The 22,708-nt window shown below is 44.2% G+C and overlaps 1 protein-coding gene across 2 annotated transcripts in view; it reads right to left on the reverse strand.

Annotated features, from left to right (window-relative positions):
- The window catches only part of WDR72 (WD repeat domain 72), a 364,461-nt gene that overhangs the window by 107,498 nt on the left and 234,255 nt on the right, over positions 1-22,708 (reverse strand). For both annotated transcript variants that reach the window (XM_040342714.1, XM_040342713.1), the window contains exon 18: positions 22,012-22,192. In XM_040342714.1, the coding sequence (XP_040198648.1) occupies positions 22,012-22,192 (181 nt within the window). The remainder of the gene's footprint in view (positions 1-22,011; positions 22,193-22,708) is intronic.

Here is a 22,708-nt window from a genome sequence, read left to right on the forward strand (position 1 = left end):
TATTAATAAAGGATTTTTTTCTACGGAGTCTGTGTGTTTTTTTTAACTATTTACACTTCCTTCGTGAAATGGTAGAGGTACAGTGTACCCCATTACCAATTCACATAGGGGGAGGGCAGGATCTGGGGGTCCCCTTTGTTAAAGGGGTCTTCCAGATTTTGATAAGCCCCCCGCCCACAGACCCCCACAACCACCGGGCAAGGGTTGTGGGGATGAGGCCCTTGTCCCCATCAACATGGGGACATCCTCCCCATGTTGAGGGCATGTGGCCTGGTGCGGTTCAGGAGAGGGGGGGGGCCGCACTCTGTCCCCCCCTCTTTTCTGCGGCCAGCCAGGTTAACATGCTCGGATATGGGTCTGGTGTGGATTTTTGGGGGAACTCCACGCCATTTTTTTTTAAAATTTGGGGTGGAGTTCCCCTTAAAATACACACCAGAACTGAAGGGTCTGGTATGGATATTTGGGGGAACCCCACTTAATTTTTTTTTAAATTGACGGCGGGGTTCCCCTTAATATCCATATCAGACATGAAGGGCCTGTTAATGGAATTTGGGGGGACCCCCATCTTTTTTATTTTTATTTTTTATGAATGAATCATCTCTGAATTGGCAGAGCCGACAATTCATTAGAGCCGCAAAGCCGGTTTTAAATGCCTTTTTTTATTTCAGAAATGACACTTTGTGCAGGGACAGTTCTATGTACGGGAAACATGCGATATTTCACATGCTAACTTTACACCCCCCCAGGTACGAAATTTAAAGTAATATTACACTTTTATTGTTTCACTTTTAGCATTGCTCCTGAAAAAACGGCCGTTTTAAAAAAAAAAAATTGCATTGATACATGTTTCCTGGGACAGGACCCAGGTCCCCAAACACTTTTTAGGACAATAAATTGCATATTAGCCTTTAAAATTAACACTTTAGATTTCTCCCATAGACTTTAACAGGGTGTTCCGCGGCTTTTCGAATTTGCCGCGAACACCCCTAATTGTTCATTGTTCGCCGAACAGGCGAACAGGCAATGTTTGAGTCGAACATGAGTTCGACTCGAACTCGAAGCTCATCCCTAGTGACCACATAGATTTACCAAGCATGCCTGAGCATTTTGAGTGTCAAATGAAAATGAGTAGAGATGAGCCGAACACCCCCAGTTTGGTTTGTGCCTTAACTCTCGAACATTGCAAACGTTTGGACCTGAATTGCAAACCCCATTAAAGTCTATGGGACCCAAAATTTAAAAATCAAAATTCCACATTTTGAAGGCTTATATGCAAGTCATTGGTGATAAAAAGGGTATTGGGGGCCGGGTACTGACCTGGAGGACATGTACCAATGCAAAAAAAAACTTAAAGATAAATATAGGGCCAGATTCACAAAAGAGATACAATGGCCTATCTCCTGATACGCCGTCGTATCTCTGAGAGTATCTATGCGGCTGATTCATAGAATCAGTTACGCATAGATAGCCCTAAGATCCGACAGGTGTAATTGACTTACACCGTCGGATCTTAGGATGCAATACTTCGGCCGCCGCTGGGTGAAGTTCACGTCGTTTTCCAGCGTCGGGTATGCAAATGAGCTTTTACGGCGATCCACGAAGGTACGCGCGTTCGTTACGTCGTCGCTAGTCGGTTTTTCCCGTCGTAAAGTTAGGCCTGCTTTTTCATTGCTTAACTTTAGATGAGCCATGTTAAAGTATGGCCGTCGTTCCCGGGTCAAATTTCAATTTTTTTTTTTGTGCGTAAGACGTCCGGGAATACGAAAGTACGCTACGCACGTCACCATTCAAAAAACACGTTGGGGCGCCGTAATTTCACACAATGCACGTCGGGAAATTTCCTAACGGAGCATGCGCAGAACGTTCGGCGCGGGAACGCGCCTAATTTAACTGGTACACGCCCCATTTGAATTAGGCGGGCTTGCGCCGCAAGTTTATACTCAAGTGCTTTGTGAATCAAGCACTTACGAGGAAAACTTGCAGCGGTGAAACTTAAAGACGATACGTTACGCCGCCGCAGTTCTCTCTGAATTTGGCCCATAGTTTTTTAAGGAGCAGTGATTTTTTCAGCGATAAATATAGTGTCTTGGGGGTCCCCTTATTGTGCCTGAAAAGTGGTGCATCTGTACTGTGTATAGAACCTGCTGCAGCAAAACTGACATTTATAAAAAAAAAAATTACATATAAATCAATATTACCTGCAAGCTTTCTTTATTTTGTAAACAACGGCTTGGGAAGCCAGTCTTTATTAAGAGGCCACAAGTTAGTGCACTCGGAACAAGATTAGAGATTTCTTGGATAAATTCTGGTGTCCCTTTGGCAGACTTTGGATGGAAATAACAAAGTTTTGCACCACAGTGTGCAAGCCTTATGTGAAGAAGCCTAATTTTGGTACACTCAGGCCAAGATTTACTTTTTTCTGTGGAAAAATTGGTAATTGGGTGTTGCCTTAACCCTATAGAGGTACTCTTGATGAGAGCAAGAATTAACCTTTCTGTAAAAAATGTAAATGATATGCAAATGGTTGGCTTGAGCTGGAAACACTGTAGTCTGTATAACAATTTTTAGTGGTGACTGGTTACAAAGGAGTGACGATAAAACTGACGTGTTTCGATGAGAGCCTTAGTCGCGAGGCTATGACTAATAGCATCCTTTTTTTGTTTTATTGTCACTCTTTTGTAACCAGTCACCAAGAAATTGTTATATGGGCCATGGTGTTGCCGGCTCAATCCATACATTTGTTTTGTTCTGGTGTGTACGGACACACTGAGCCCAGGCACCTGTGTGTGGATCTTGCAATCAGATTGGGCGTACCTCGGTGTGTGCTGCTCCTCCCAGACTTCACTTGATAAAATTATATGCCCCAGTCAAACAGTTGCAGAAAAATTGGTCTTTGGGTGTTGGTGATGCCTTTGCACTGTAACCCTATAGAGGTACTCTTGATGAAAGCAAGAATTGGCCTTACTGTAAACAAAAAATATTATATGCCACGGTAAACAGTTGTGGAGAAATTGGTCTTTGGGTGCTGGTGGCACCTTTACACTGTAACCCAATAGAGGTACACTTGATGAAAACAAGAATTGGCCCTGCTTTAAAAAAAATTAAATTATATGCACCTGTCAAACAGGTGTGGAAAAATTGGTCCTTGGGTGTTAATTGTGCCCATGAAACCCATACCAAAACATTACTTCAAGATAAAATCAACACCCACAAAGCTAGGCAGCCTAGACAGTCTTGCAGAGATTACAGATCCCAAAAACACCTAATCAGCGACAGCAGGATCAGGGGCTAGATAATTGCTGCTAATCCAGGACTGATTCATTTTGACAAATGCAAGGGAGTCAGACACGCTCTTTTATCTGTCACAAAACCTCCGGTAGCACTAAATGACACTTCAGAAAGCATGCTGGATGCAGGGAAGCCCATCAGCTCACTTGCATACTGGGCAAGTGCTGGCCAGGGATCTATTCTCATGACCCAGTAACACAGTGGATCATCTACTGGAAAGCTGCTGATGTGATATTGAACTTAACAGCCTTGGGCGCCGAGGACCAAAACATTTTTTAAATGCTTCACTTAGGCAGCCCCCTCCTCTACCGTTTCTCCTTTTAACCAACAGTAGCCTCAAAACTACCTTTACCATGAGACTGTAACCTACCAGAGTCTTGAAAGGTGCTACATTAACTCCTCTTTAAAGTGTCCTTAAGATATTTCATCCTGTGCTCCCTCTGCAAGGACAGGATGAGTTCTGAAACATCCCCCTTGTAGCGGTGGTCAAGGAGGGTTGCCAACCAATAATAATCCTTTGTGATGCCACAAATTCTCTTTGAAGAATAAGGGAGCCCATGCCCTGCAAGTTTGCAGAGGCATGAGAAGCAGAGTCCTCGGGGTCACTGAGGATTACAGTATCTAAAACTGCCTCATACTACTCCCAATGTTTCTGGGGACTGAAAACCAACTGTTATGGTTTGACATATGTCTTCCTCTGCTTCAATGCTTCACTGCTTCCAAAAGTGCCAGAATCCTCCTCCTCCCCCTCTCCTCTTGTGTGTTTTGTGGCGTTGCAAGAATAGTGTCTGCATAAAGTGGGCCTTGAGAGGAAAGGATGTCCTCCTCTTCTCCCCCTGCTCAGCTTCAAGTGCCCTGTCTATAATGCCACTCAGAGTATGCTCCAGCAGGCTCGCCATACTTGCCGTCTCCTCAAATTATGATGGTACAGTGCATGAATCCTTTATCAGCAGCTATTAGCGTAGGGGGAAAAAAAACAGAGCTGCCCTAAGCCTGTCATTGTACCATACTCACACAGGTACTCGTTGACGACCCTCTATTGCATGTGCAGGCGCTGCAGCAATGCCAAAGTTGAGTTCCACCTGGTGGGCAGGTCACAAATCAGGCAGTTTATGGGCAGGTGGAATTCCCACTGAATTTCAGTCATCTGAACGCTGGCTGTGTATGACTGCCTGAAATGGCTACAGACTTTTCTGGTCTGCTCCACCAAATTGAGGAGATGTGCCAGGCATGGTACATGTGTGAACTTTACCTGTTGAAGACCGGACAGAATGTTAATGCCATTATTGCACACCACCATTCCTGGCTCAAGCTGCTGTGGCATGAATCACCTCTGGGCCTGCCCCTGCAGACCTGAAAGAATCTCTGCTCCGGTGTGGTTCCTGTTCTCTAGACAGACCAACTGATGCACTGCATGACATCTTTTAGCCTGACTCATTGAATAGCCCCTTGAATGCTTAGGGGGTACCGGTGGTTCATAGGACAATTCAGCACAGAAGGGCATGGAAGAGGAGGAGGGGGTGGAGCTGACATATCTTGCATCATCACCACCAGCTGTATAACAGACAGACAAGCTCCAGCACTGAGCCTTGTTCTGCACCCTTCCTAGTTGCACGCAGAGTGTGCTGTGAACAAAATATATCGTCCCTGACCATGCTTACTAGACCACGTGTCAGCAGTAATGTGGACCTTGATGCTGACTGCCTTGCCTAATAATGTCAAAACATTCCCTTCCATGTGATGGTACAGAGTTGGAATGGCCTTACATGAAAATAAATAGTGACTGGGAACCTACCATTGTGGTACAGCACATTCTGCAAATTCACGGATGGGGGCATAATCCACCAGATGAAAAGGCAGGAGTTGTGAAGCCAGCAATTTGGACAAGCTTGCATTTAGACGCTGGCCTTGTTGGTGGCAGGGAGTGTATTTTTTTTCAGAACCAACATCAGAATCGAGAAATGCCTTTGTATCATCAAAAAGCAAGTGGCTGATGCTGTGTTCAAATAATTTAGCTGACTCCTCCATGCATTATGCTTGGGCTATGGCAGAAGTAGCTGTGGATAAGGAGGCAGAATAAGCCGCTCTGGAAGCTGCGGTGGACTGCACACTAGTGTCTGCTTGGGTCACAGAGGATGAGGAGGATGATTTAGTAAGCCAGTCCACCACCTCCTCTCCATGTTGTGGCTGGATAGCACAGGCAACATCACTAAACAGAGACAAACGTGTCCTGGCTGAGGACAGACCATGTTCATCTTTGTCTTTGAACACAGATGATGCTGGCACCCTCATAGTGGCATGGGAACATCTGCCTATTCTTGTTGGCCTCCCAGAAATGATGAGGGGGGATTTTTTATCCTAATTTAATACAAACTAGGAAACGTGTGATTGGCTGCACTATGTTGAATAAAAAATAGAGTTTGGTGCACTTTAAATTGAGGACGCTGACAAAAATGTAAAAACTTTATAAAAGGGGGCAGGCAGGAGACCAAAAAAAAATAAAAAAGACAGCAAAAAACACACTATATACAGCACTAAATGTTATCTTAAACACTGCACTACACTAACACACTATACTCACACTACCGTGTCACCCTCGGGATGGTGTCATCCGGGTGCGGCCCGCACCCCTTTAGTGACGCCAATGCCCTCTTGACAGTTTAAACTTTCCCACCTGGGCCACTTTCTTTCTACTCCAATCCCAATGTTTTCCTCCACTTTTATTCTCCTGTTATGATTTCACTACTAGCTAATCAATATTGCTTTGTTCTTTGATTTTCTACAAAGTCTCCAAAAATAAACCCTCTATAAAAATCAAGGTGATTTCCTAAACCCTGGACACTTACTGTACTTCAGGGGTGTCCAATCTGTGGCCCAAGACTGCTATAAATGCAGCCCAACACAAAATTGTAATTCTACTTATAAAGTAGATTTTTTTGTCTTTGAACACAGATGCTGCTGGCACCCTCATAGTGGCATGGGAACATCTGCCTATCCTTGTTGGCCTCCCAGAAATGATGAGGGGGGATTTGTTATCCTAATTTAATACAAACTAGGAAACGTGTGATTGGCTGCACTATGTTGAATGAAAAATAGAGTTCGGTGCACTTTAAATTGAGGACGCTGACAGAAATGTAAAAACTTTATAAAGGGGGGGCAGGCAGGAGACCAAAAAAATTAAAAAAGACAGCAAAAAACACACTATATACAGCACTAAATGTTATGTTAAACACTGCACTACACTAACACACTATACTCACACTATACTGACACTACACTATACTGACAAACTATGCTATACTCCCATTATACTCACACACCATACTCATGGTGCAGCGTTCGGAACATACCGCAGAGTGCCCTGCAAATTTGGATGTTTGTCGAATGGACGAACAGATGATGTTCGGGGAGAACTTTTGCTTGGCCGGAACTGTTCACACAACTCTAAAAATGAGGACCACACCTCACCTCGGGGTGGCGGAGGACATCCCTCCCATCGCAAGCTGACACCCCCCGCCCGTTACCGCACAAACTTGGGTGGCTCTGGTACATGGAACACCAGGGCAGCAACTGGAGAGGAGAGGACAGTGTGCAGCCGTGCCGGCCGGATGGAGAGCAGGCCATGGTAGTCTTGGGCAGCAAGCCAGGATTGAGACACAGAGAGGAGGAGGAGAACACATGCCAGGTAGGGCTGTGTCACCCTCAGGATGGTGTCATCTGGGTGCGGCCCGCACCCCCTCTAGTGACGCCACTGCCCTCTTGACAGTTTAAACTTTCCCACCTGGGCCACTTTCTTTCTTCTCCAATCCCAATGTTTTCCTCCACTTTTATTCTCCTGTTATGATTTCACTACTAGCTAATCAATACTGTGTGTTCTTTGATTTTCTACAAAGTCTCCAAAAATAATCCCTCTATAAAAATCAAGGTGATTTCCTAGACCCTGGACACTTACTGTATTTCAGGGGTGTCCATTCTGTGGCCCAAGACCACTATGAATGCAGCCCAACACAAAATTGTAATTCTACTTAAAAAGTAGATTTTTTTTGTAAAAATGTGTTTACACTTAGTGAACACATTTGGCTAAAGAAAAATTTGACAGTGTCTCTTTACTGGACTTTTACCGTATAAGTTTATCTTCCGAAACAAAAATATCCCACTCTTCACAATCATGCCTTATTCATGTCATCAGTTTTCGTCAGAACCTAAATTTGTGACCAACTATTTTCATGGATGGAGCACACGAAGGGCAAAATTAGAACAAAAATATCTGATGAACACCTTGAAAATTCATTGAGAATTACTACTACATCAAATTTTGACAAATATTGTGCTATCTTTATGTTGTCCTCTTTTACTTTTATAATACAAATTATAAAAAAAAAAAAAGTTTTATTACTCAAATACATGCATTATCTATATTCGTGATCATTAACTTGTGATCTGCATGACTTTTTCTGCCCATCAGCTATCCTTATTGTTATTGTTTTTTTTGTGTGGCCCAAGACAATTCCTCTTCTTCCAATGTGGTCCAGGAAGGTCAAAAGGTTTGACACACCTGCTTTTTCCATATCCTTTCTCCTAAGCTGTGTGTTTATATAGACTTATATGATTTCAGTGGTTATAAATGTCAAGTTTATCATATTTATGTAATACTCATGACATTGGTTGTTAAATACTGTGGCGGTTCTGTGCCCTACCACAGTGTGAAAATAGTTATTGACCCAGGATTCTCATCCAGGCAGGTTGAATGCATCAAGAAAAATGGTATCATTCAGAGGAAACTGACTTCATCAGTTGGTAAAACTGGATTTGGGACCTGGAGCTTGGAGATTTCATAGAGATCTGGGAGGGATGAAATCTCCAATTCTGGTTCTAATGCCCCGTACACACGGTTGGACTTTTGAGCAGCCAAAATCACATCAGAATTCTGACTGAATTCCATCGGATTAAAAGAGAACATGTTGTACTCTATCTAAACTCGGAATTCCTCGGAATTTCCAATGAAAACAGATGGGGCATACACACGGTTGGACTTTTTTTCATCGGAAATTCCAATCGTGTGCACGGGGCATAAGTTTGGGAACATCAGTGCACTAATTGGGCAGGTGTGTGCTGGACTTTCAGGAGAGACCATATTAGGGTTCTGGGCTCCACCCTGGCAGACAGAGGAGATTTCTGCTTTTGAAATCAGGAGGACTCCACCTAGCTGAGACAGAGACAGGGGCTGCTAGGTATGTGCACAGAATGGTGTATGAAGACTAGGGATGAGCCGAACACCCCCCTGTTCGGTTCGCACCAGAACTTGCGAACACACCAAATGTTTGTGTGAACTTTAGAACCCTGTTAAAGTCTATGGGACTCGAACATTTGAAATCTAAAGTGCTAATTTTAAAGGCTAATATGCAAGTTATTGTACTAAAAAGTGTTTGGGGACCTGGGTCCTGCCCCAGGGGACATGTATCAATGCCAAAAAAAGTTACAGGTTACAAGTTAAAGGTACCCCATTACCAATTCACATAGGGGGGGCAGGATCTGGGGGTCCCCTTTGTTGAAGGGGTCTTCCAGATTCTGATAAGCCCCCACCCGCAGACCCCCACAACCACCGGGCAAGGGTTGTGGGGATGAGGCCCTTGTCCCCATCAACATGGGGACATCCTCCCCATGTTGAGGGCATGTGGCCTGGTACGGTTCAGGAGAGGGGGGGGCCGCACTCTGTCCCCCCTCTTTTGTGCGGCCGGCCAGGTTAACGTGCTCGGATAAGGGGTCTGGTGTGGATTTTTGGATTTTACACCCCCCCTATGTACGAAATTTAAAGGAATATTTCACTTTTATTGTTTCACTTTTAGCATTATTAAATTCACTGCTCCCGAAAAAACTGCAGTTTTTAAAACTTTTTTTTGCATTGATACATTTCCCCTGGGGCAGGACCCAGGTCCCCAAACACTTTTTAGGGCAATAACTTGCATATTAGCCTTTAAAATTAGTACTTTAGATTTCTCCCATAGACTTTAACAGGGTGTTCCACGGCTTTTCGAATTTGCCGCGAACACCTCAAATTGTTCGACTCGAACTCTAAGCTCATCCCTAATGAAGACGGTCTGTAGGAGATTGTTGACCACCTGCTCCTTCTCAATAAACTCCGTTCCCATGGCCTCAAAGATTCTGCTCTATCCTGGTTCTCCTCCTACCTATCACAGTGCTGCTTCAGTGTTACCTACAACTCTGTCTCCTCTCCATTGCCCCTTTCTGTGGGTGTCCCCAAGGCTCTGTTCTTGGACCCCTTCTCTTCTCTATATACACCTCCTCCCTTGATCACTTAATAACCCCCCACGGCTTCCAATACCATCTTTACGCTGATTACACCCAAATCTATCTGTCTACTCCACACTTCAATCCTTCAGTCTCCTCTTGCATTGCTAACTTACTAACTGACATATCAGCATGGATGCCACACCACTTCCCTAAACTAAATCCCTCTAAAATCAAGCTGGTAATATTCCCCCCCTGACCCCCTCCATGACTTTTCTATCAAAATCAATAATGCAACCATCAGTCCCTCCCCTCATTCCAGGGTACTAGGTGTAATCCTACACTCTGACCTGTCCTTTCAGCCCCAAATCCAATTGTTGTCAAAAGCTTGTAGACTTCACCTCTGTAACATCTCTAAAATACGCCCCTTTTTAACAAATTAAACCACCAAGCTCCTCACTTACTCCCTTGTTATCTCCCTGCCTTGACTATTGCAACTCCCTTCTTATTGACCTACCTCTCCATAGGCTATCCCCTTTTTAGTCTATCATGAATGCTGCTGCCAGACTTATCCACCTTACCAACAGCTCAGTGTCTGCCACCCCTCTATGCCAATCCCTACACTAGCTCCTGATTGCACAGTGAATTAAATTCAAGATACTAACCACAATATACAAAGCCATTCACAACTCTGCCCCAAGCTACATCACCAAACTTGTCTCCAAATATCACCCAAACCATCCTCTCCGCTCCTCTCAAGACCTCCTACTTTCAAGCTCCCTTGTCTCCTCCTCCCATGCTTGTCTCGAGGATTTCTCCAGAGCCTCCCCCATCCTGTGGAACTCTCTACTTCAACCTTTCCGGCTATCTCTTACTCTAGCTGCCTTCAGGCAATCACTGAAAACTCATCTCTTCAGGGAAGTCTATCACGCCTCCACTTCCTAATCTTTTACCACTTCCATCAGCTCATTCTCCACAGTTACAACCTTCCCCACCCTATTAGATTGTAAACTCCTCTGAGCAGGGCCCTCGTAATACTCTTGTATTTTAGTGTATTGTAGCTGTATTGTCTCTCCTTTATATTGTAAAGTGCTGCATAAACTGTTGGCGCTATAACAATTCTGTAATAATATAATAATAATAATAATAATAATAATAATAGGTGACAAAGGGCTTCAAAGGTAATGCCAGAGCAGCAATGCTAAAGGTGTAAGCTAGGAGGCTAAATGCAGGGGCGTACCTAGAGCATTTGGCACCCGGGGCGGATCCTATATCTGGCACCCCCACGGTAAAATGTAAAAACACCCCACTGCGTCCCCTGCATTCTTTAATATCTCTTTGTAACTACTGTGTACCCCTCTCCACATATCCCTTTACATTACACGGCACCCTGCACCTCTGGACCCCTTTACATTACACAGCACCCTGCACCTCTGGACCCCTTTACATTACACAGCACCCTGCATCTCTGGACCCCTTTACATTACACGGCACCCTGCACCTCTGGACCCCTTTACATTACACAGCACCCTGCACCTCTGGACCCCTTTACATTACACAGCATCCTGCACCTCTGGACCCTTTTACATTACACATCACCCTGCATCTCTGGACCCCTTTACATTACACAGCACCTCTATATCCCTTTACATTAGACTGCACATTAGACTGCACCTCTGGACAGTGCAAACCCCTCCCTACAATACAGACCCACCACTACAGTGCAGACCTCCCTACAATACAGAACACCCCCCCCCCCACAATACGGACCCACCCCTACAGATCAGACCCCCCCCCTACAATACAGAACCCCCCCACAATACAGAACCCCCCCTCATATACAGAACCCCCCCATACAGATACCACTCCCCTCCCCCTCATATACAGAACCCCCCATACAGATACCACCCCCTACAATACAGAACACCCCCCTACAATACAGAACCCCCCTACAATACAGAAGCCCCCATACAGATACCACCACCTACAATACAGAACACCCCCTACAATACAGAACCCCCCCAAATACAAAACCCCCCTATACAGATACCACCCCCATACAATACAGAACCCCCCTACAGTTCAGACCCCCCTACAATACAGAACACCCCCTCTACAATACAGAACCCCCCCATACAGATACCACCCCCTACAATACAGACCCCCCCTCCCTCATATACATAACCCCCCTATACAGAACACCCCCCACAATACAGAACCCCCCTCCTATACAGAACACCCCCCCTCATATACAGAACACCCCCCACAATACAGAACCCCCCTCCTATACAGAACACCCCCCCTCATATACAGAACACCCCCCACAATACAGAACCCCCCCTCATATACAGAACCCCCCCTTACAATAGTGCAGAGTGACACCCCCCCTTGCCTTCAGACCCGTAATGCTGCTGATGTAAAGTGATGATCAGCGTGCCGAGTGTTAGAGCACTTGTACGGAGGAGGGGGAGGCGGCCGCAGCTTCACGCTGCTTGGGTCGGCTGTGTGACTGTCAGACAGTCACAGCCGATAGTATCAGAGCCGCGGCGCTGCGCTGCCACGGAGAAGGGGGATCATTGCGGCCGGGTCCCGAGTCTGCCGTCAATCATGCTGTCACCGCGCCATGCCTCAGTCACGGAGGGGGGGGGGGGGGGGGCGTCGGCCTGACACCCCCCCAGTGTGTGGCACCCGGTGCGGCCCGCCCCCCTCGCCCCCTGCTTAGTCCGCCATTGGCTAAATGTCATCTGTTTTGTTTGATGGAAGTGCAATGCTGAATACACCTGCAAGGGAATATCATGTTTTGTGTTTTCTGAGCTTTCTTTCTAATACAATTGGGCAAAAAAAGCTCTTAAAAGAAGAAAGCTAGTGACTGAGCCCTTAAAGCTTTATCACTTGAAGTGAGTTCTTACAATACTTAGAAGCTAATGATGCAATTTGTGATCCCCAACTTGCTCATGTTTTCCAAAACACTTTAATGTTATCTGAAACAACAATAAAGATTAAAAATGAAAGGCGGACAAAGTAGCACCATGTGTATGATGATTCTACAGGGTTATAAAAACATCTGTATTTTAACAATCATTGCTATATTATTTGCACCAGAATGTATTTCACTTACATGTCCAGTACAGAAAGCTGACATGAAAATAAAGAAGGTGATTTCTAAGAAATAAGCCAGGTCCATTGTATAGAAAGGCCTTTCCTGTAAGGTAGCTTCCCTGCGGTGGGAACTGGTGGTGGAACCTTATCCTCCTTAGTGTTTGGAAAGAAATGCAAGTGCTGTTGTGGCGCCTGTGCAATTTGATTTTGTGTAAAAATACACACCAAATCTGATTTCTACTACATTAAGGAGTTCTCCAGTAAAAAGCACAAAGGAAAGAGCGAATAAGCTTTAAGTTTAGAAGACTCAGCAAGCTTGCCATTCTCCATATAGAACATTTATGGATAAGCCATGGGAAGGAAAGAAAAAAATGCAATTGAATAAGATAAAGATGATTTAATATTAAGCTGAAGTGGAAAGCTGGAAGCTAAAATATAAATGGATATGCGTTCGCTTACGAGAAATAAGTGCCATTTGAAACTCCAAATATTATGCTAGCAATTTTAAAGGGGAAAATAGAATTAAAATAAACAGTATATAGTCTGGGGAATATTAAATCAGGAAACTCACTTTCAGCCATTTACCAGTTTATAACACATGGTTTATGTAAATAAATACTAACCTAATGGAGTTTCCTGGGTTCCAAATAATGATAGCAGAAGGAGACTTACTGGTGGTCATTTACTGTACAATAACATCTCTGTTTACAATAAGTGTTCCTGGTGTGACTATGCTGCAGGTATTATTGATGTAGAGAGAGAAAAAATATGCCGATGGTCCACCATATACAGAAATGTATTGCTTGCTAGACAACATCGACAACTATTATTTCATGCATTTTCAATCATGATTCCCAATGTACTAGGTGACCAATGGCATGTATTTATTTATTTTTTAAATTAAGGCCCCCAGAAAACAGATTTTGGAACCCCAATTATTGTTCTTTTCTCTTGATGACCATGGTTCTTTCTTACTAAAGCATAGTTCCACTGACATTTTATGTATATATTTTTTAAAACATTTGATAAATTCAAAACATTAACATATAACACTCACATCTTTTTAAAATTCCGTCCCCTGATGTCCAGTTTAGTACAAAAAAATAAAATAACTTATATTATTACTTCCTGGCTATTCCCATATTGCTTGTGGGCATGTGAAGCATAATGTTTTGGGATACGGTGCAGCTGAGCGACCAGCATGCACCGCCCATTCTCGCGCATGCGCAGTATGACCTTATCAAAGCGTTGTAAACTTCTCACATTGCCATCACAATGGGCGACGTTGTCGGAAGTACCCGCTCTGTTGTGATGGCAACAAAGCCCTTGGCGCTGCCCACTGACTCTTGGGAAATGATAACACATCTCACAGGGGCACTAGCGAGCACAGGCGCCGAGGGAAATTACATCAGGTGTCAGGAAGAGGAAGAGGCAGATTACAAGGCGACCCTTTACAACAGCAGGGTAAGAGTAAGTAAAAAAATAAAAAAAATAAAAATCCAGGGCCAAATTCTCAAAAGAGATACGCAGACTTAACTGCTGTTCAGCCTGCGTATCTCTGTGCCTAACTTTGGAAACGATTCTCAAAAGGCTTTTTCCAAAGTTAGGCAGAAAATCTGACATGTGTAAGACACTTACACGGTCAGATTTTAGGATGCAGTACCGCATCCGCCACTGGGGGCATTTCTCATTGAAATCCAGCTTTGCGTATGCAAATGAGGACTTAAGTAGATTTTCAAAGCATTTCAGCACTTTGATTTCTGCCTAAGTTCCGAATTTGCCGGCGCAAAATTAGGGCTGGTTTTACAATGTGGAAAGTTAGCCAAACCTTGTAAAGGCCCATTCCAGCGACGGCATTTGGCATGCATTCCTGAGGGAGAACTCCACGGCAATTTTTAAATTCAAAACCGGCATGGGTTCCCCCCCAGGAGCATACCAGGCCCTTAGGTCTGTTATGGGTTGTAAGGAGACCCCCCCTCCGCCGAAAAATTGACGTAGGGGGTCCCCCTACAATCCATACCAGACCCGTATCCAAAGCACGCTACCCGGCCGGCCAGGAATGGGAGTGGGGACGAGCGAGCGCCCCCCCCCTCCTGAGCCGTGCCAGGCCGCATGCCCTCAACATGGGGGGGTTGGGTGCTCTGGGGCAGGGGGGCGCACTGCGGGCCCCCCCACCCCAGAGCACCCTGTCCCCATGTCGATGAGGACAGGACCTCTTCCCGACAACCCTTGCCATTGGTTGTCGGGGTCTGCGGGCGGAGGCTTATCGGAATCTGGGAGTCCCCTTTAATAAGGGGGCCCCCAGATACCGGCCCCCCACCCTAAGTGAATGGATATGGGGTACATCGTACCCCTATCCATTCACCTGTAGGCAAAAAGTAAAATGTAGTAAACACACAACACAAGGCTTTTTAAAATATTTTATTATTCTGCTCCGGAGGCACCCCCCTGTCTTCGTTATTAGCTCAATTACCAGGGGGGGCTTCTTCTTCCGCTCTCCGGGGGTCTTCCACTCTCCGGGGGTCTTCCGCTCTCCGGGGGTCTTCTCCGCTCTCCGGGGGGGCTTCTCCGGACTCCGGGGGGCTTCTTCCATCTTCTCCCCTCTTCCGCTCTTGACTCGGCGAACCCCGGTTCTTCTGCAGCTCTCCGGTGCCTTCTTCTTCAGCGCTGGCTGCCTGCTATGTTTGTGTGTTAGCTCGATTTCAAACAGGCAGCCGGCGCGGTCTTCTGTGACGCCAGGGTCTTCTGGTCTTCTGTTCTTCCGATGTTGCCTCGTCGCCTGTTGTCGCTGTAATGATGGAAGCGCGCCTTGCATCACATTTATATAGGCATCACCGTCCCATCATGCTCCGGTAGGTACCCACGTGGTGGGTGCCTACCCACGTGCACCCACCACGTGGGTACCTACCGGAGCATGATGGGACGGTGATGCCTATATAAATGTGATGCAAGGCGCGCTTCCATCATTACAGCGACAACAGGCGACGAGGCAACATCGGAAGAACAGAAGACCAGAAGACCCTGGCGTCACAGAAGACCGCGCCGGCTGCCTGTTTGAAATCTAGCTAACACACAAACATAGCAGGCAGCCAGCGCTGAAGAAGAAGGCACCGGAGAGCTGCAGAAGAACCGGGGTTCGCCGAGTCAAGAGCGGAAGAGGGGAGAAGATGGAAGAAGCCCCCCGGAGTCCGGAGAAGCCCCCCCGGAGAGCGGAGAAGACCCCCGGAGAGCGGAAGACCCCCGGAGAGTGGAAGACCCCCGGAGAGCGGAAGAAGAAGCCCCCCCTGGTAATTGAGCTAATAACGAAGACAGGGGGGTGCCTCCGGAGCAGAATAATAAAATATTTTAAAAAGCCTTGTGTTGTGTGTTTACTACATTTTACTTTTTGCCTACAGGTGAATGGATAGGGGTACGATGTACCCCATATCCATTCACTTAGGGTGGGGGGCCGGTATCTGGGGGCCCCCTTATTAAAGGGGACTCCCAGATTCCGATAAGCCTCCGCCCGCAGACCCCGACAACCAATGGCAAGGGTTGTCGGGAAGAGGTCCTGTCCTCATCAACATGGGGACAGGGTGCTCTGGGGTGGGGGGGCCCGCAGTGCGCCCCCCTGCCCCAGAGCACCCAACCCCCCCATGTTGAGGGCATGCGGCCTGGCACGGCTCAGGAGTGGGGGGGGCGCTCGCTCGTCCCCACTCCCATTCCTGGCCGGCCGGGTAGCGTGCTTTGGATACGGGTCTGGTATGGATTGTAGGGGGACCCCCTACGTCAATTTTTCGGCGTGGGGGGGGTCTCCTTACAACCCATACCAGACCTAAGGGCCTGGTATGCTCCTGGGGGGGGAACCCATGCCGTTTTTTTCTTTGAAAATTGGCATGGAGTTCTCCCTCTCAGGAATGCATGCTGAGCGATGCTGTCATTTTTTTTTATAATTATTTGTTTTCCCGGCGCGTCTTTTTTTTTCACCCGTCGCAACTTTAGTGTCCCGTCGAAATTCTCAAAGCCGACCGGCGTTAATTACGTTCGCGCGCTGCACGTCGGGAAAATGACGTCACACGCATGCGCAGTACGGCCGGCGCGGGAGCGCGCCTCATTTAAATTTTAAACGCCCCCAGGAGAGGAGGACCGCCTTACGACGGCGGCACTTAAGTTACACAGCGTGTAATTTCTACCTAAGTGCTTTGACGATCAGGCACTTAGGTAGAAATTTTAAGTCAGTGTAACTTAACTGCTGAAATTTAAGTTACGCAGAGTTTTTGAGAATTTGGCCCCCAATGCTTATGTTTATTGCTGATGAATACTGCAAAGTAAATTTTATGGATGGAACCATGCAAAAAATTAAGAAGAAGGAAGAGAATATATTTGACTACCAAGAGTGAATATTAGTATTGCTCTATTTAATTGCGTCATAATTACAACTTTAATAAAAACTGAAAAAAAGCAGAAATTCGTAGCGATATGGCATTCTATGCACAAATATTCAAGTCCCAAATCAATTAACAGTTATATAAAACTAAAAATCATTACAAATTTAAAATGATATAAAGCCACCTAATAATTCCTTGTTTATTAAAATGTCCAAACTTTGTGATGTTGTCACCCCAAATGTCAAATACATACTTTCTGGGGATTAAATATGACTTTTTCATTGTTTCATAGATTAATCTAATAATAACAATCTTGGGACCCCAAATGTATCAAGAGATTACTATTTTTTTTCTTTTTATAAGTAAACTTCTAACAGGAACAATAGGAAATCGTATGAATTAAGAAAAAGACTTCACAGTTGCTTATTAATTTTTCATGGAAAATAAACCAACAAAAATGGAACTTAAAGAATATGTAAGCCCAACATTTGTACCATGCACTTGTGTTAAAAAGTATCCTGTTCTCTTTGTTTTTTGGCAGGAGAGCACAGCGTGGTCAGTTCTCTAGCTGTGCTAGGAGCTCAGCCTGCACTCCTCCAATGATCAGACTTGTCCTGACAGCCCCCACCCTCGCACATCCATTCACTGGGGAAGATCAGTGTGCTGCTGTTCTCCTCCCCCACTTCTCTGAGATCATTATACAGCTCAGAACAGAGGGTATGTGATCACTTATAAAAATGGGGAAAAATGGTATATAATATATATACACACACATACACAAACTATATTACCAAAAGTATTGGGATGCCTGATTTTACACGCACATGGCATCCGTGTCTCAGTCCGTAGGGTTCAATATTGAGTTGGCCCAAACTTTGCGGTTATAAGAGCTTCAACTCTTCTGGGAAGCTGTCCACAAGGTTTAGGAGTGTGTCTATGAGAATGTTTGACCATTCTTCCAGAAGTGCTATTGTGAGGTCAGGCACTGATGTGGACAAGAAGGCCTGGCTCACAGTCTCCGCTCTAATTCATCCCAAAGGTGTTCTATCAGGTTGAGGTCAGGACTGTGCAAGCCAGTCAAGTTTATCCACCCCAAACTCGCTCATCCATGTCTTTATGGACCTTTCTTTGTGCACTGGTGTGCAGTCATGTTCGAACAGGAAGAGGCCATCCCCAAACTGTTCCCACAAAGTTGGGAGCATTACATTTTTCCAAAATGTCTTAGTATGCTGACACCTTATGATTTTCCTTCACTAGAACTAAGAGACCAAGCCCAATCTCTGAAAAACATTATTATACAATAATCCCCCTCCACCAAATGATTTGGACCAGTGCGCAAAACAAGGTCCATAAAGACATTCATGAGTGTGTTTGGGGTGGAGGAACTTGATTGGCCTGCACAGAGTCCTGACCTCAACCCGATAGAACACCTTTGGACTAAATTAGAGCAGAGACTGCGAGCCAGGCTCTCTCGTCCACATCGGTGCCTAACCTCACAAATGCGCTTCTGGAAGAATGGTCAAACATTCCCTTAGACACACTCCTAAACCTTGTGAACAGCCTTCCCAGAGGAGTTGAAGCTGTTATAGCTGCAAAGGGTGGGCCAACTCAATATTGAACCCTACGGACTAAGACTGGGATGCCATTAAAGATTATGTGCATTTAAAGGCAGGTGTCCCAATACTTTTGGTAATATAGTTTGTGTGTGTGTGTATATATATATATATATATATATATATATATAAAATTAGGGCTGTGCAAATTAACTTTTAATTAATCGATTAATCTTTAATTTTTTTGATCGATCAAAATCTTTTTGATCAATTAAAATTCTTTTGATTGGTACTCACCTCTCCGCCGGCTTCTGGGCCTTCAGGGAGTTCCGTCGGAGATCTGGTGACGTCACGGACACCTGCGGGGCTTGTCGTGTCCATCTGAAGGGCTCCTTTGCTGTGCCTTCATATCTGCATGCCGGCGGGACCTTACTATCTGCCACACGCAAGGGCTGTTACACTTCCCTCTATCACTTCCCTCCATCAACCTGGGATTCTACAACCATCCACTGGGAGTTGTGATAGTTCCCTTCATGGGACATCTACATGCCGACGGACTGATGTTAACCTCTCCTCATCTGGATTCAGCAGTGGTATTGTTGTACACATTTTTATACCAGTATCATACTTAGCTACATGTTTTTATGACTGCTTTTGGTACCGTTTGGTATTACTCTCACCATTTTTACAGTTTATGTAGCTACATCGATTTTATCTCCAGTGCAATATTTATTTGGTTACCTACTTGAAGACTATAAAAGTTTTAATGCTATTCCCATCGAGCGCTGCCTTTGTGTGTTTTTTGTATCCTGCTATCCATTTTTCCAGTTGTTGGTAGCTGCACTGGGAATCAGCCTGCAAGGAGGAGATCAGCTAAAAGTAGTTGGATCTGTATGTGCGTTATAATTAATTGAAATGAGTCAATTAATCGAGTAAAAAAAAAAAAGATTAATCGAACAGAAACATTGACAGCTGATGATGGGAAAGCCAATTGACAGCTGATGACTCATTCGTTTTTAAGGATGCCGCGGCCTGCTCCTTAACAACCAGCTATTCACTGCACCCTGACTGGGCGAATCTTTGCCCAACCAGGGCTTAGAATGCACTGTTCAGCGCACAGTTTTGAATAGTGTGGGAAAGGGTTGGATCTTCTGTCAAATATCTGTCACTGGTCGAAGGACTTACCACTAGTTTTGGACACCTATTCTGGGGCAGCTGTCTATAATAGGAACCCCACCACCACTTGGAGATTTCTTCTAATGTCCTGTTGTCTCTCTGTGAAGGGAAGTGAAGGGAAGTTTCCCTAATGGTAAATAGACTGCAACAAAATAGCATGGCACTAGTTTTAACCCTTCCCTATTCTATTCAAGATGTAACAAATAGTTTTGGGTATAGACACACTTTACCAGTTTAAAAAACCTCCTACAATAACACAAAAGAACGATTTTGTTTCTTAGAGATGTTTCCATTGTCTGAGATTAAAAATCACCCACACAGCCCTTGGCTAAGGGTACATATTATATTTCCCAATGCACCAATTTGCAGCTGTGTTTTGGTGATTGCTGTGGGCTTGTTGTGTGTAGTTGCAAAAATAATTTACGTCTAAATAGTTTTTGAGTACTTTCAGTCTCACAAATTAAAAACCAAGATTTTTTTTTTTTAATCCTTCAAAGTTTTGTCCTATGACAATTTTTTTCCTAAGTATATATTCCACTTGCAGTATACAGTATGTGAGAAGCGGTAACAGTTCAGATTTAACGGATCTATCTAAAAAAGATCATATCAGATTGAACAAATTCATGTGATTTTTAATGATTCCTGATGTTTCAGTAGGATTGTTTATTAAAAATGTAACAGAATAGCGCAACAGTAAGTGTTATTTTTTTTTGTTTTTTTTCAGGTATCATCTATGTATGTGAAGCAACAGTATACTTCAAAGAGAGCTTGGTGCTGTGCATTGATCTGCTTCATGTTATACTCTAATAAAGCTCACTGCAATATCAGAGAACACTACAGCAACAAATCAGTGACTTACTCAGGGAAGGCAAGAAAATAAAACAGAAAATGAAAAGGTTAGTGGCTTTCTTTAATTAGTTAAATTAATATTAAATACTCATTCATAGTTCAATATAGTCCCACTCTATTGGGCATATTGTCCACGTTCATTGTAATCTTTTGTTTTACTATTTCAAAGGTTGCAGCTGTTTCTCTTTCCCAGCAGTATCTTCAAACTTCAAGTTCAAAAGCATGCACTGTACACATTGTACAATCATTACCTGGCTATAGGCTAATGGACTAAATGTCCCATGATAAAAGCGAGAATTTCAGCATGTCAGTTATGATACCACATTAGATTTGATATCTCATGGGTGTAATGCCGCGTACACACGGTCATTTTTCAGCATGGAAAAAAACCTTGTTTTCAGCATGATGTCGAAAAAACAAAGTTTTCCCAACTTCATCATTAAAACGATGTTGCCTACACACCATCGTTTTAAAAAAATTATCTAGCAAAGCGCGGTGACGTACAACAGGTACGACGGCACTATAAGGGGGAAGTTCCATTCGCCTTTTGGCTGCTTTAGCTGATTCCGTGTTAGTAAAAGACGATTTGTGCTTTTTTGTCTGTTACAGCGTGATGAATGTGCTTACTCCATTATGAATGGTAGTTTTACCAGAACGAGCGCTCCCGTCTCATAACTTGCTTCTGAGCATGCGCAGGTTTTTAACATCGTTTTAGCCCACACACGATCATTTTTTACAACCCGAAAAACGACATCGTTTGAAACGACGTTAAAAAATGCAGCATGTTGGAAAAATTTTTGGGGCGTTTTTCAGAACCTGAAAAATTATGTGAAACCCACACACGATCATTTTAAATGACGTTTTTGAAAAACAAAGCTATTTTCATGCCGAAAAATGATCGTGTGTACGCGGCATAAAAACAGTGGAACTTCAACTGAAAAGGAAAGTTCCTCTTTTCCTCCTCCTCCCCCTGCTTTTTTTTTCAAGGATCGGGTACCTATTTCTGATAGGTGCACACTCCCACTTCTGCTTTGCTTGCCTAGACAAGAAGAGCGGAAGTTTGACTCCCCCCCTCCCTGCCCACAACCTCCTGGGACACATCACAGGTCCTAGGAGACTGCGCGACCATTGAGAAAGTGTAACGCGTCTTGCACATGCACAGTGGATAGCCAGCTGTGAGACACAACCGGCTTCCCACAGTCAAGATGACCAAAGACCTGAAGATTGGTGAAGAAACGACCTGGGTGAGTACAGCACTGGATTCCCAGGTGGTAGCTGCTGACTTTTTTTTTTTTTCTTTTTTTTTTAAGATCGAAGATCCTCTTTGAATATCTTAAAATGTGAAACAAATAGTTATGTTGACCTTGGTGTTCTAATGACATAACAGCAATACAATTATTTTTTTATAGAATTCCATAAATTCTACTTACCTTGCATAGGAGAATCGTTAAACACTTGCTCAGATTGCTCATAGGGCTCACATTGTAAAGGTAGCTGTAACTGTCCGTAATCGACTGCACAGACTGGTTGAGTTGTTATCACTGTTTGTCTCAATGTTTCCATCCATCTTTTGATTTCGGACAGTAAAACTGCTTGCATTGCTTCTGTTACCTAGAATTCATAAATCAAAACAAGTTACTCTCTAGCACTAATTTTGTCTAAACAGACCATGGGTACTTTGCTGTCATCGGTTTTACATGTACCTTACTATAAATGTAAGTTGCCAAATTGTTCAAAATTCAATAGAAAGCTGTATAGAACATGCCATGCCTTCTGTCCTGTATTAGCAATCCAAGTTAATATGTGTTGGTCTTATACATTGGCAATGACACCATCACAAGATGATTATCATCAGAAATGTTAAACAATGCTAATAGGTGGTATAAAAACACCTTTAGCAGAAAATAGCAGCCTAGTCAAAGGAAAGGCTTGACCATCAATGCATTTTATCAAAAATATTATTTTTAAAGCGTTTCTAAACCATATTAAGAAAATACTCATATTTAGTATTTTAACTGGAAGCCCTCTGTGTATAATGGCAGAATAGAATAGCACATCATTAAAAAAACTTGTGCTCAGTCTTTGCCTCTCCCGAAGTGATTCCTCTTTCCAAAATCCAAGATTCCA

The sequence above is a fragment of the Rana temporaria genome, chromosome 3 (genome assembly GCF_905171775.1).
Source record: "Rana temporaria chromosome 3, aRanTem1.1, whole genome shotgun sequence".
Taxonomy (NCBI): Eukaryota; Metazoa; Chordata; class Amphibia; order Anura; family Ranidae; genus Rana; species Rana temporaria.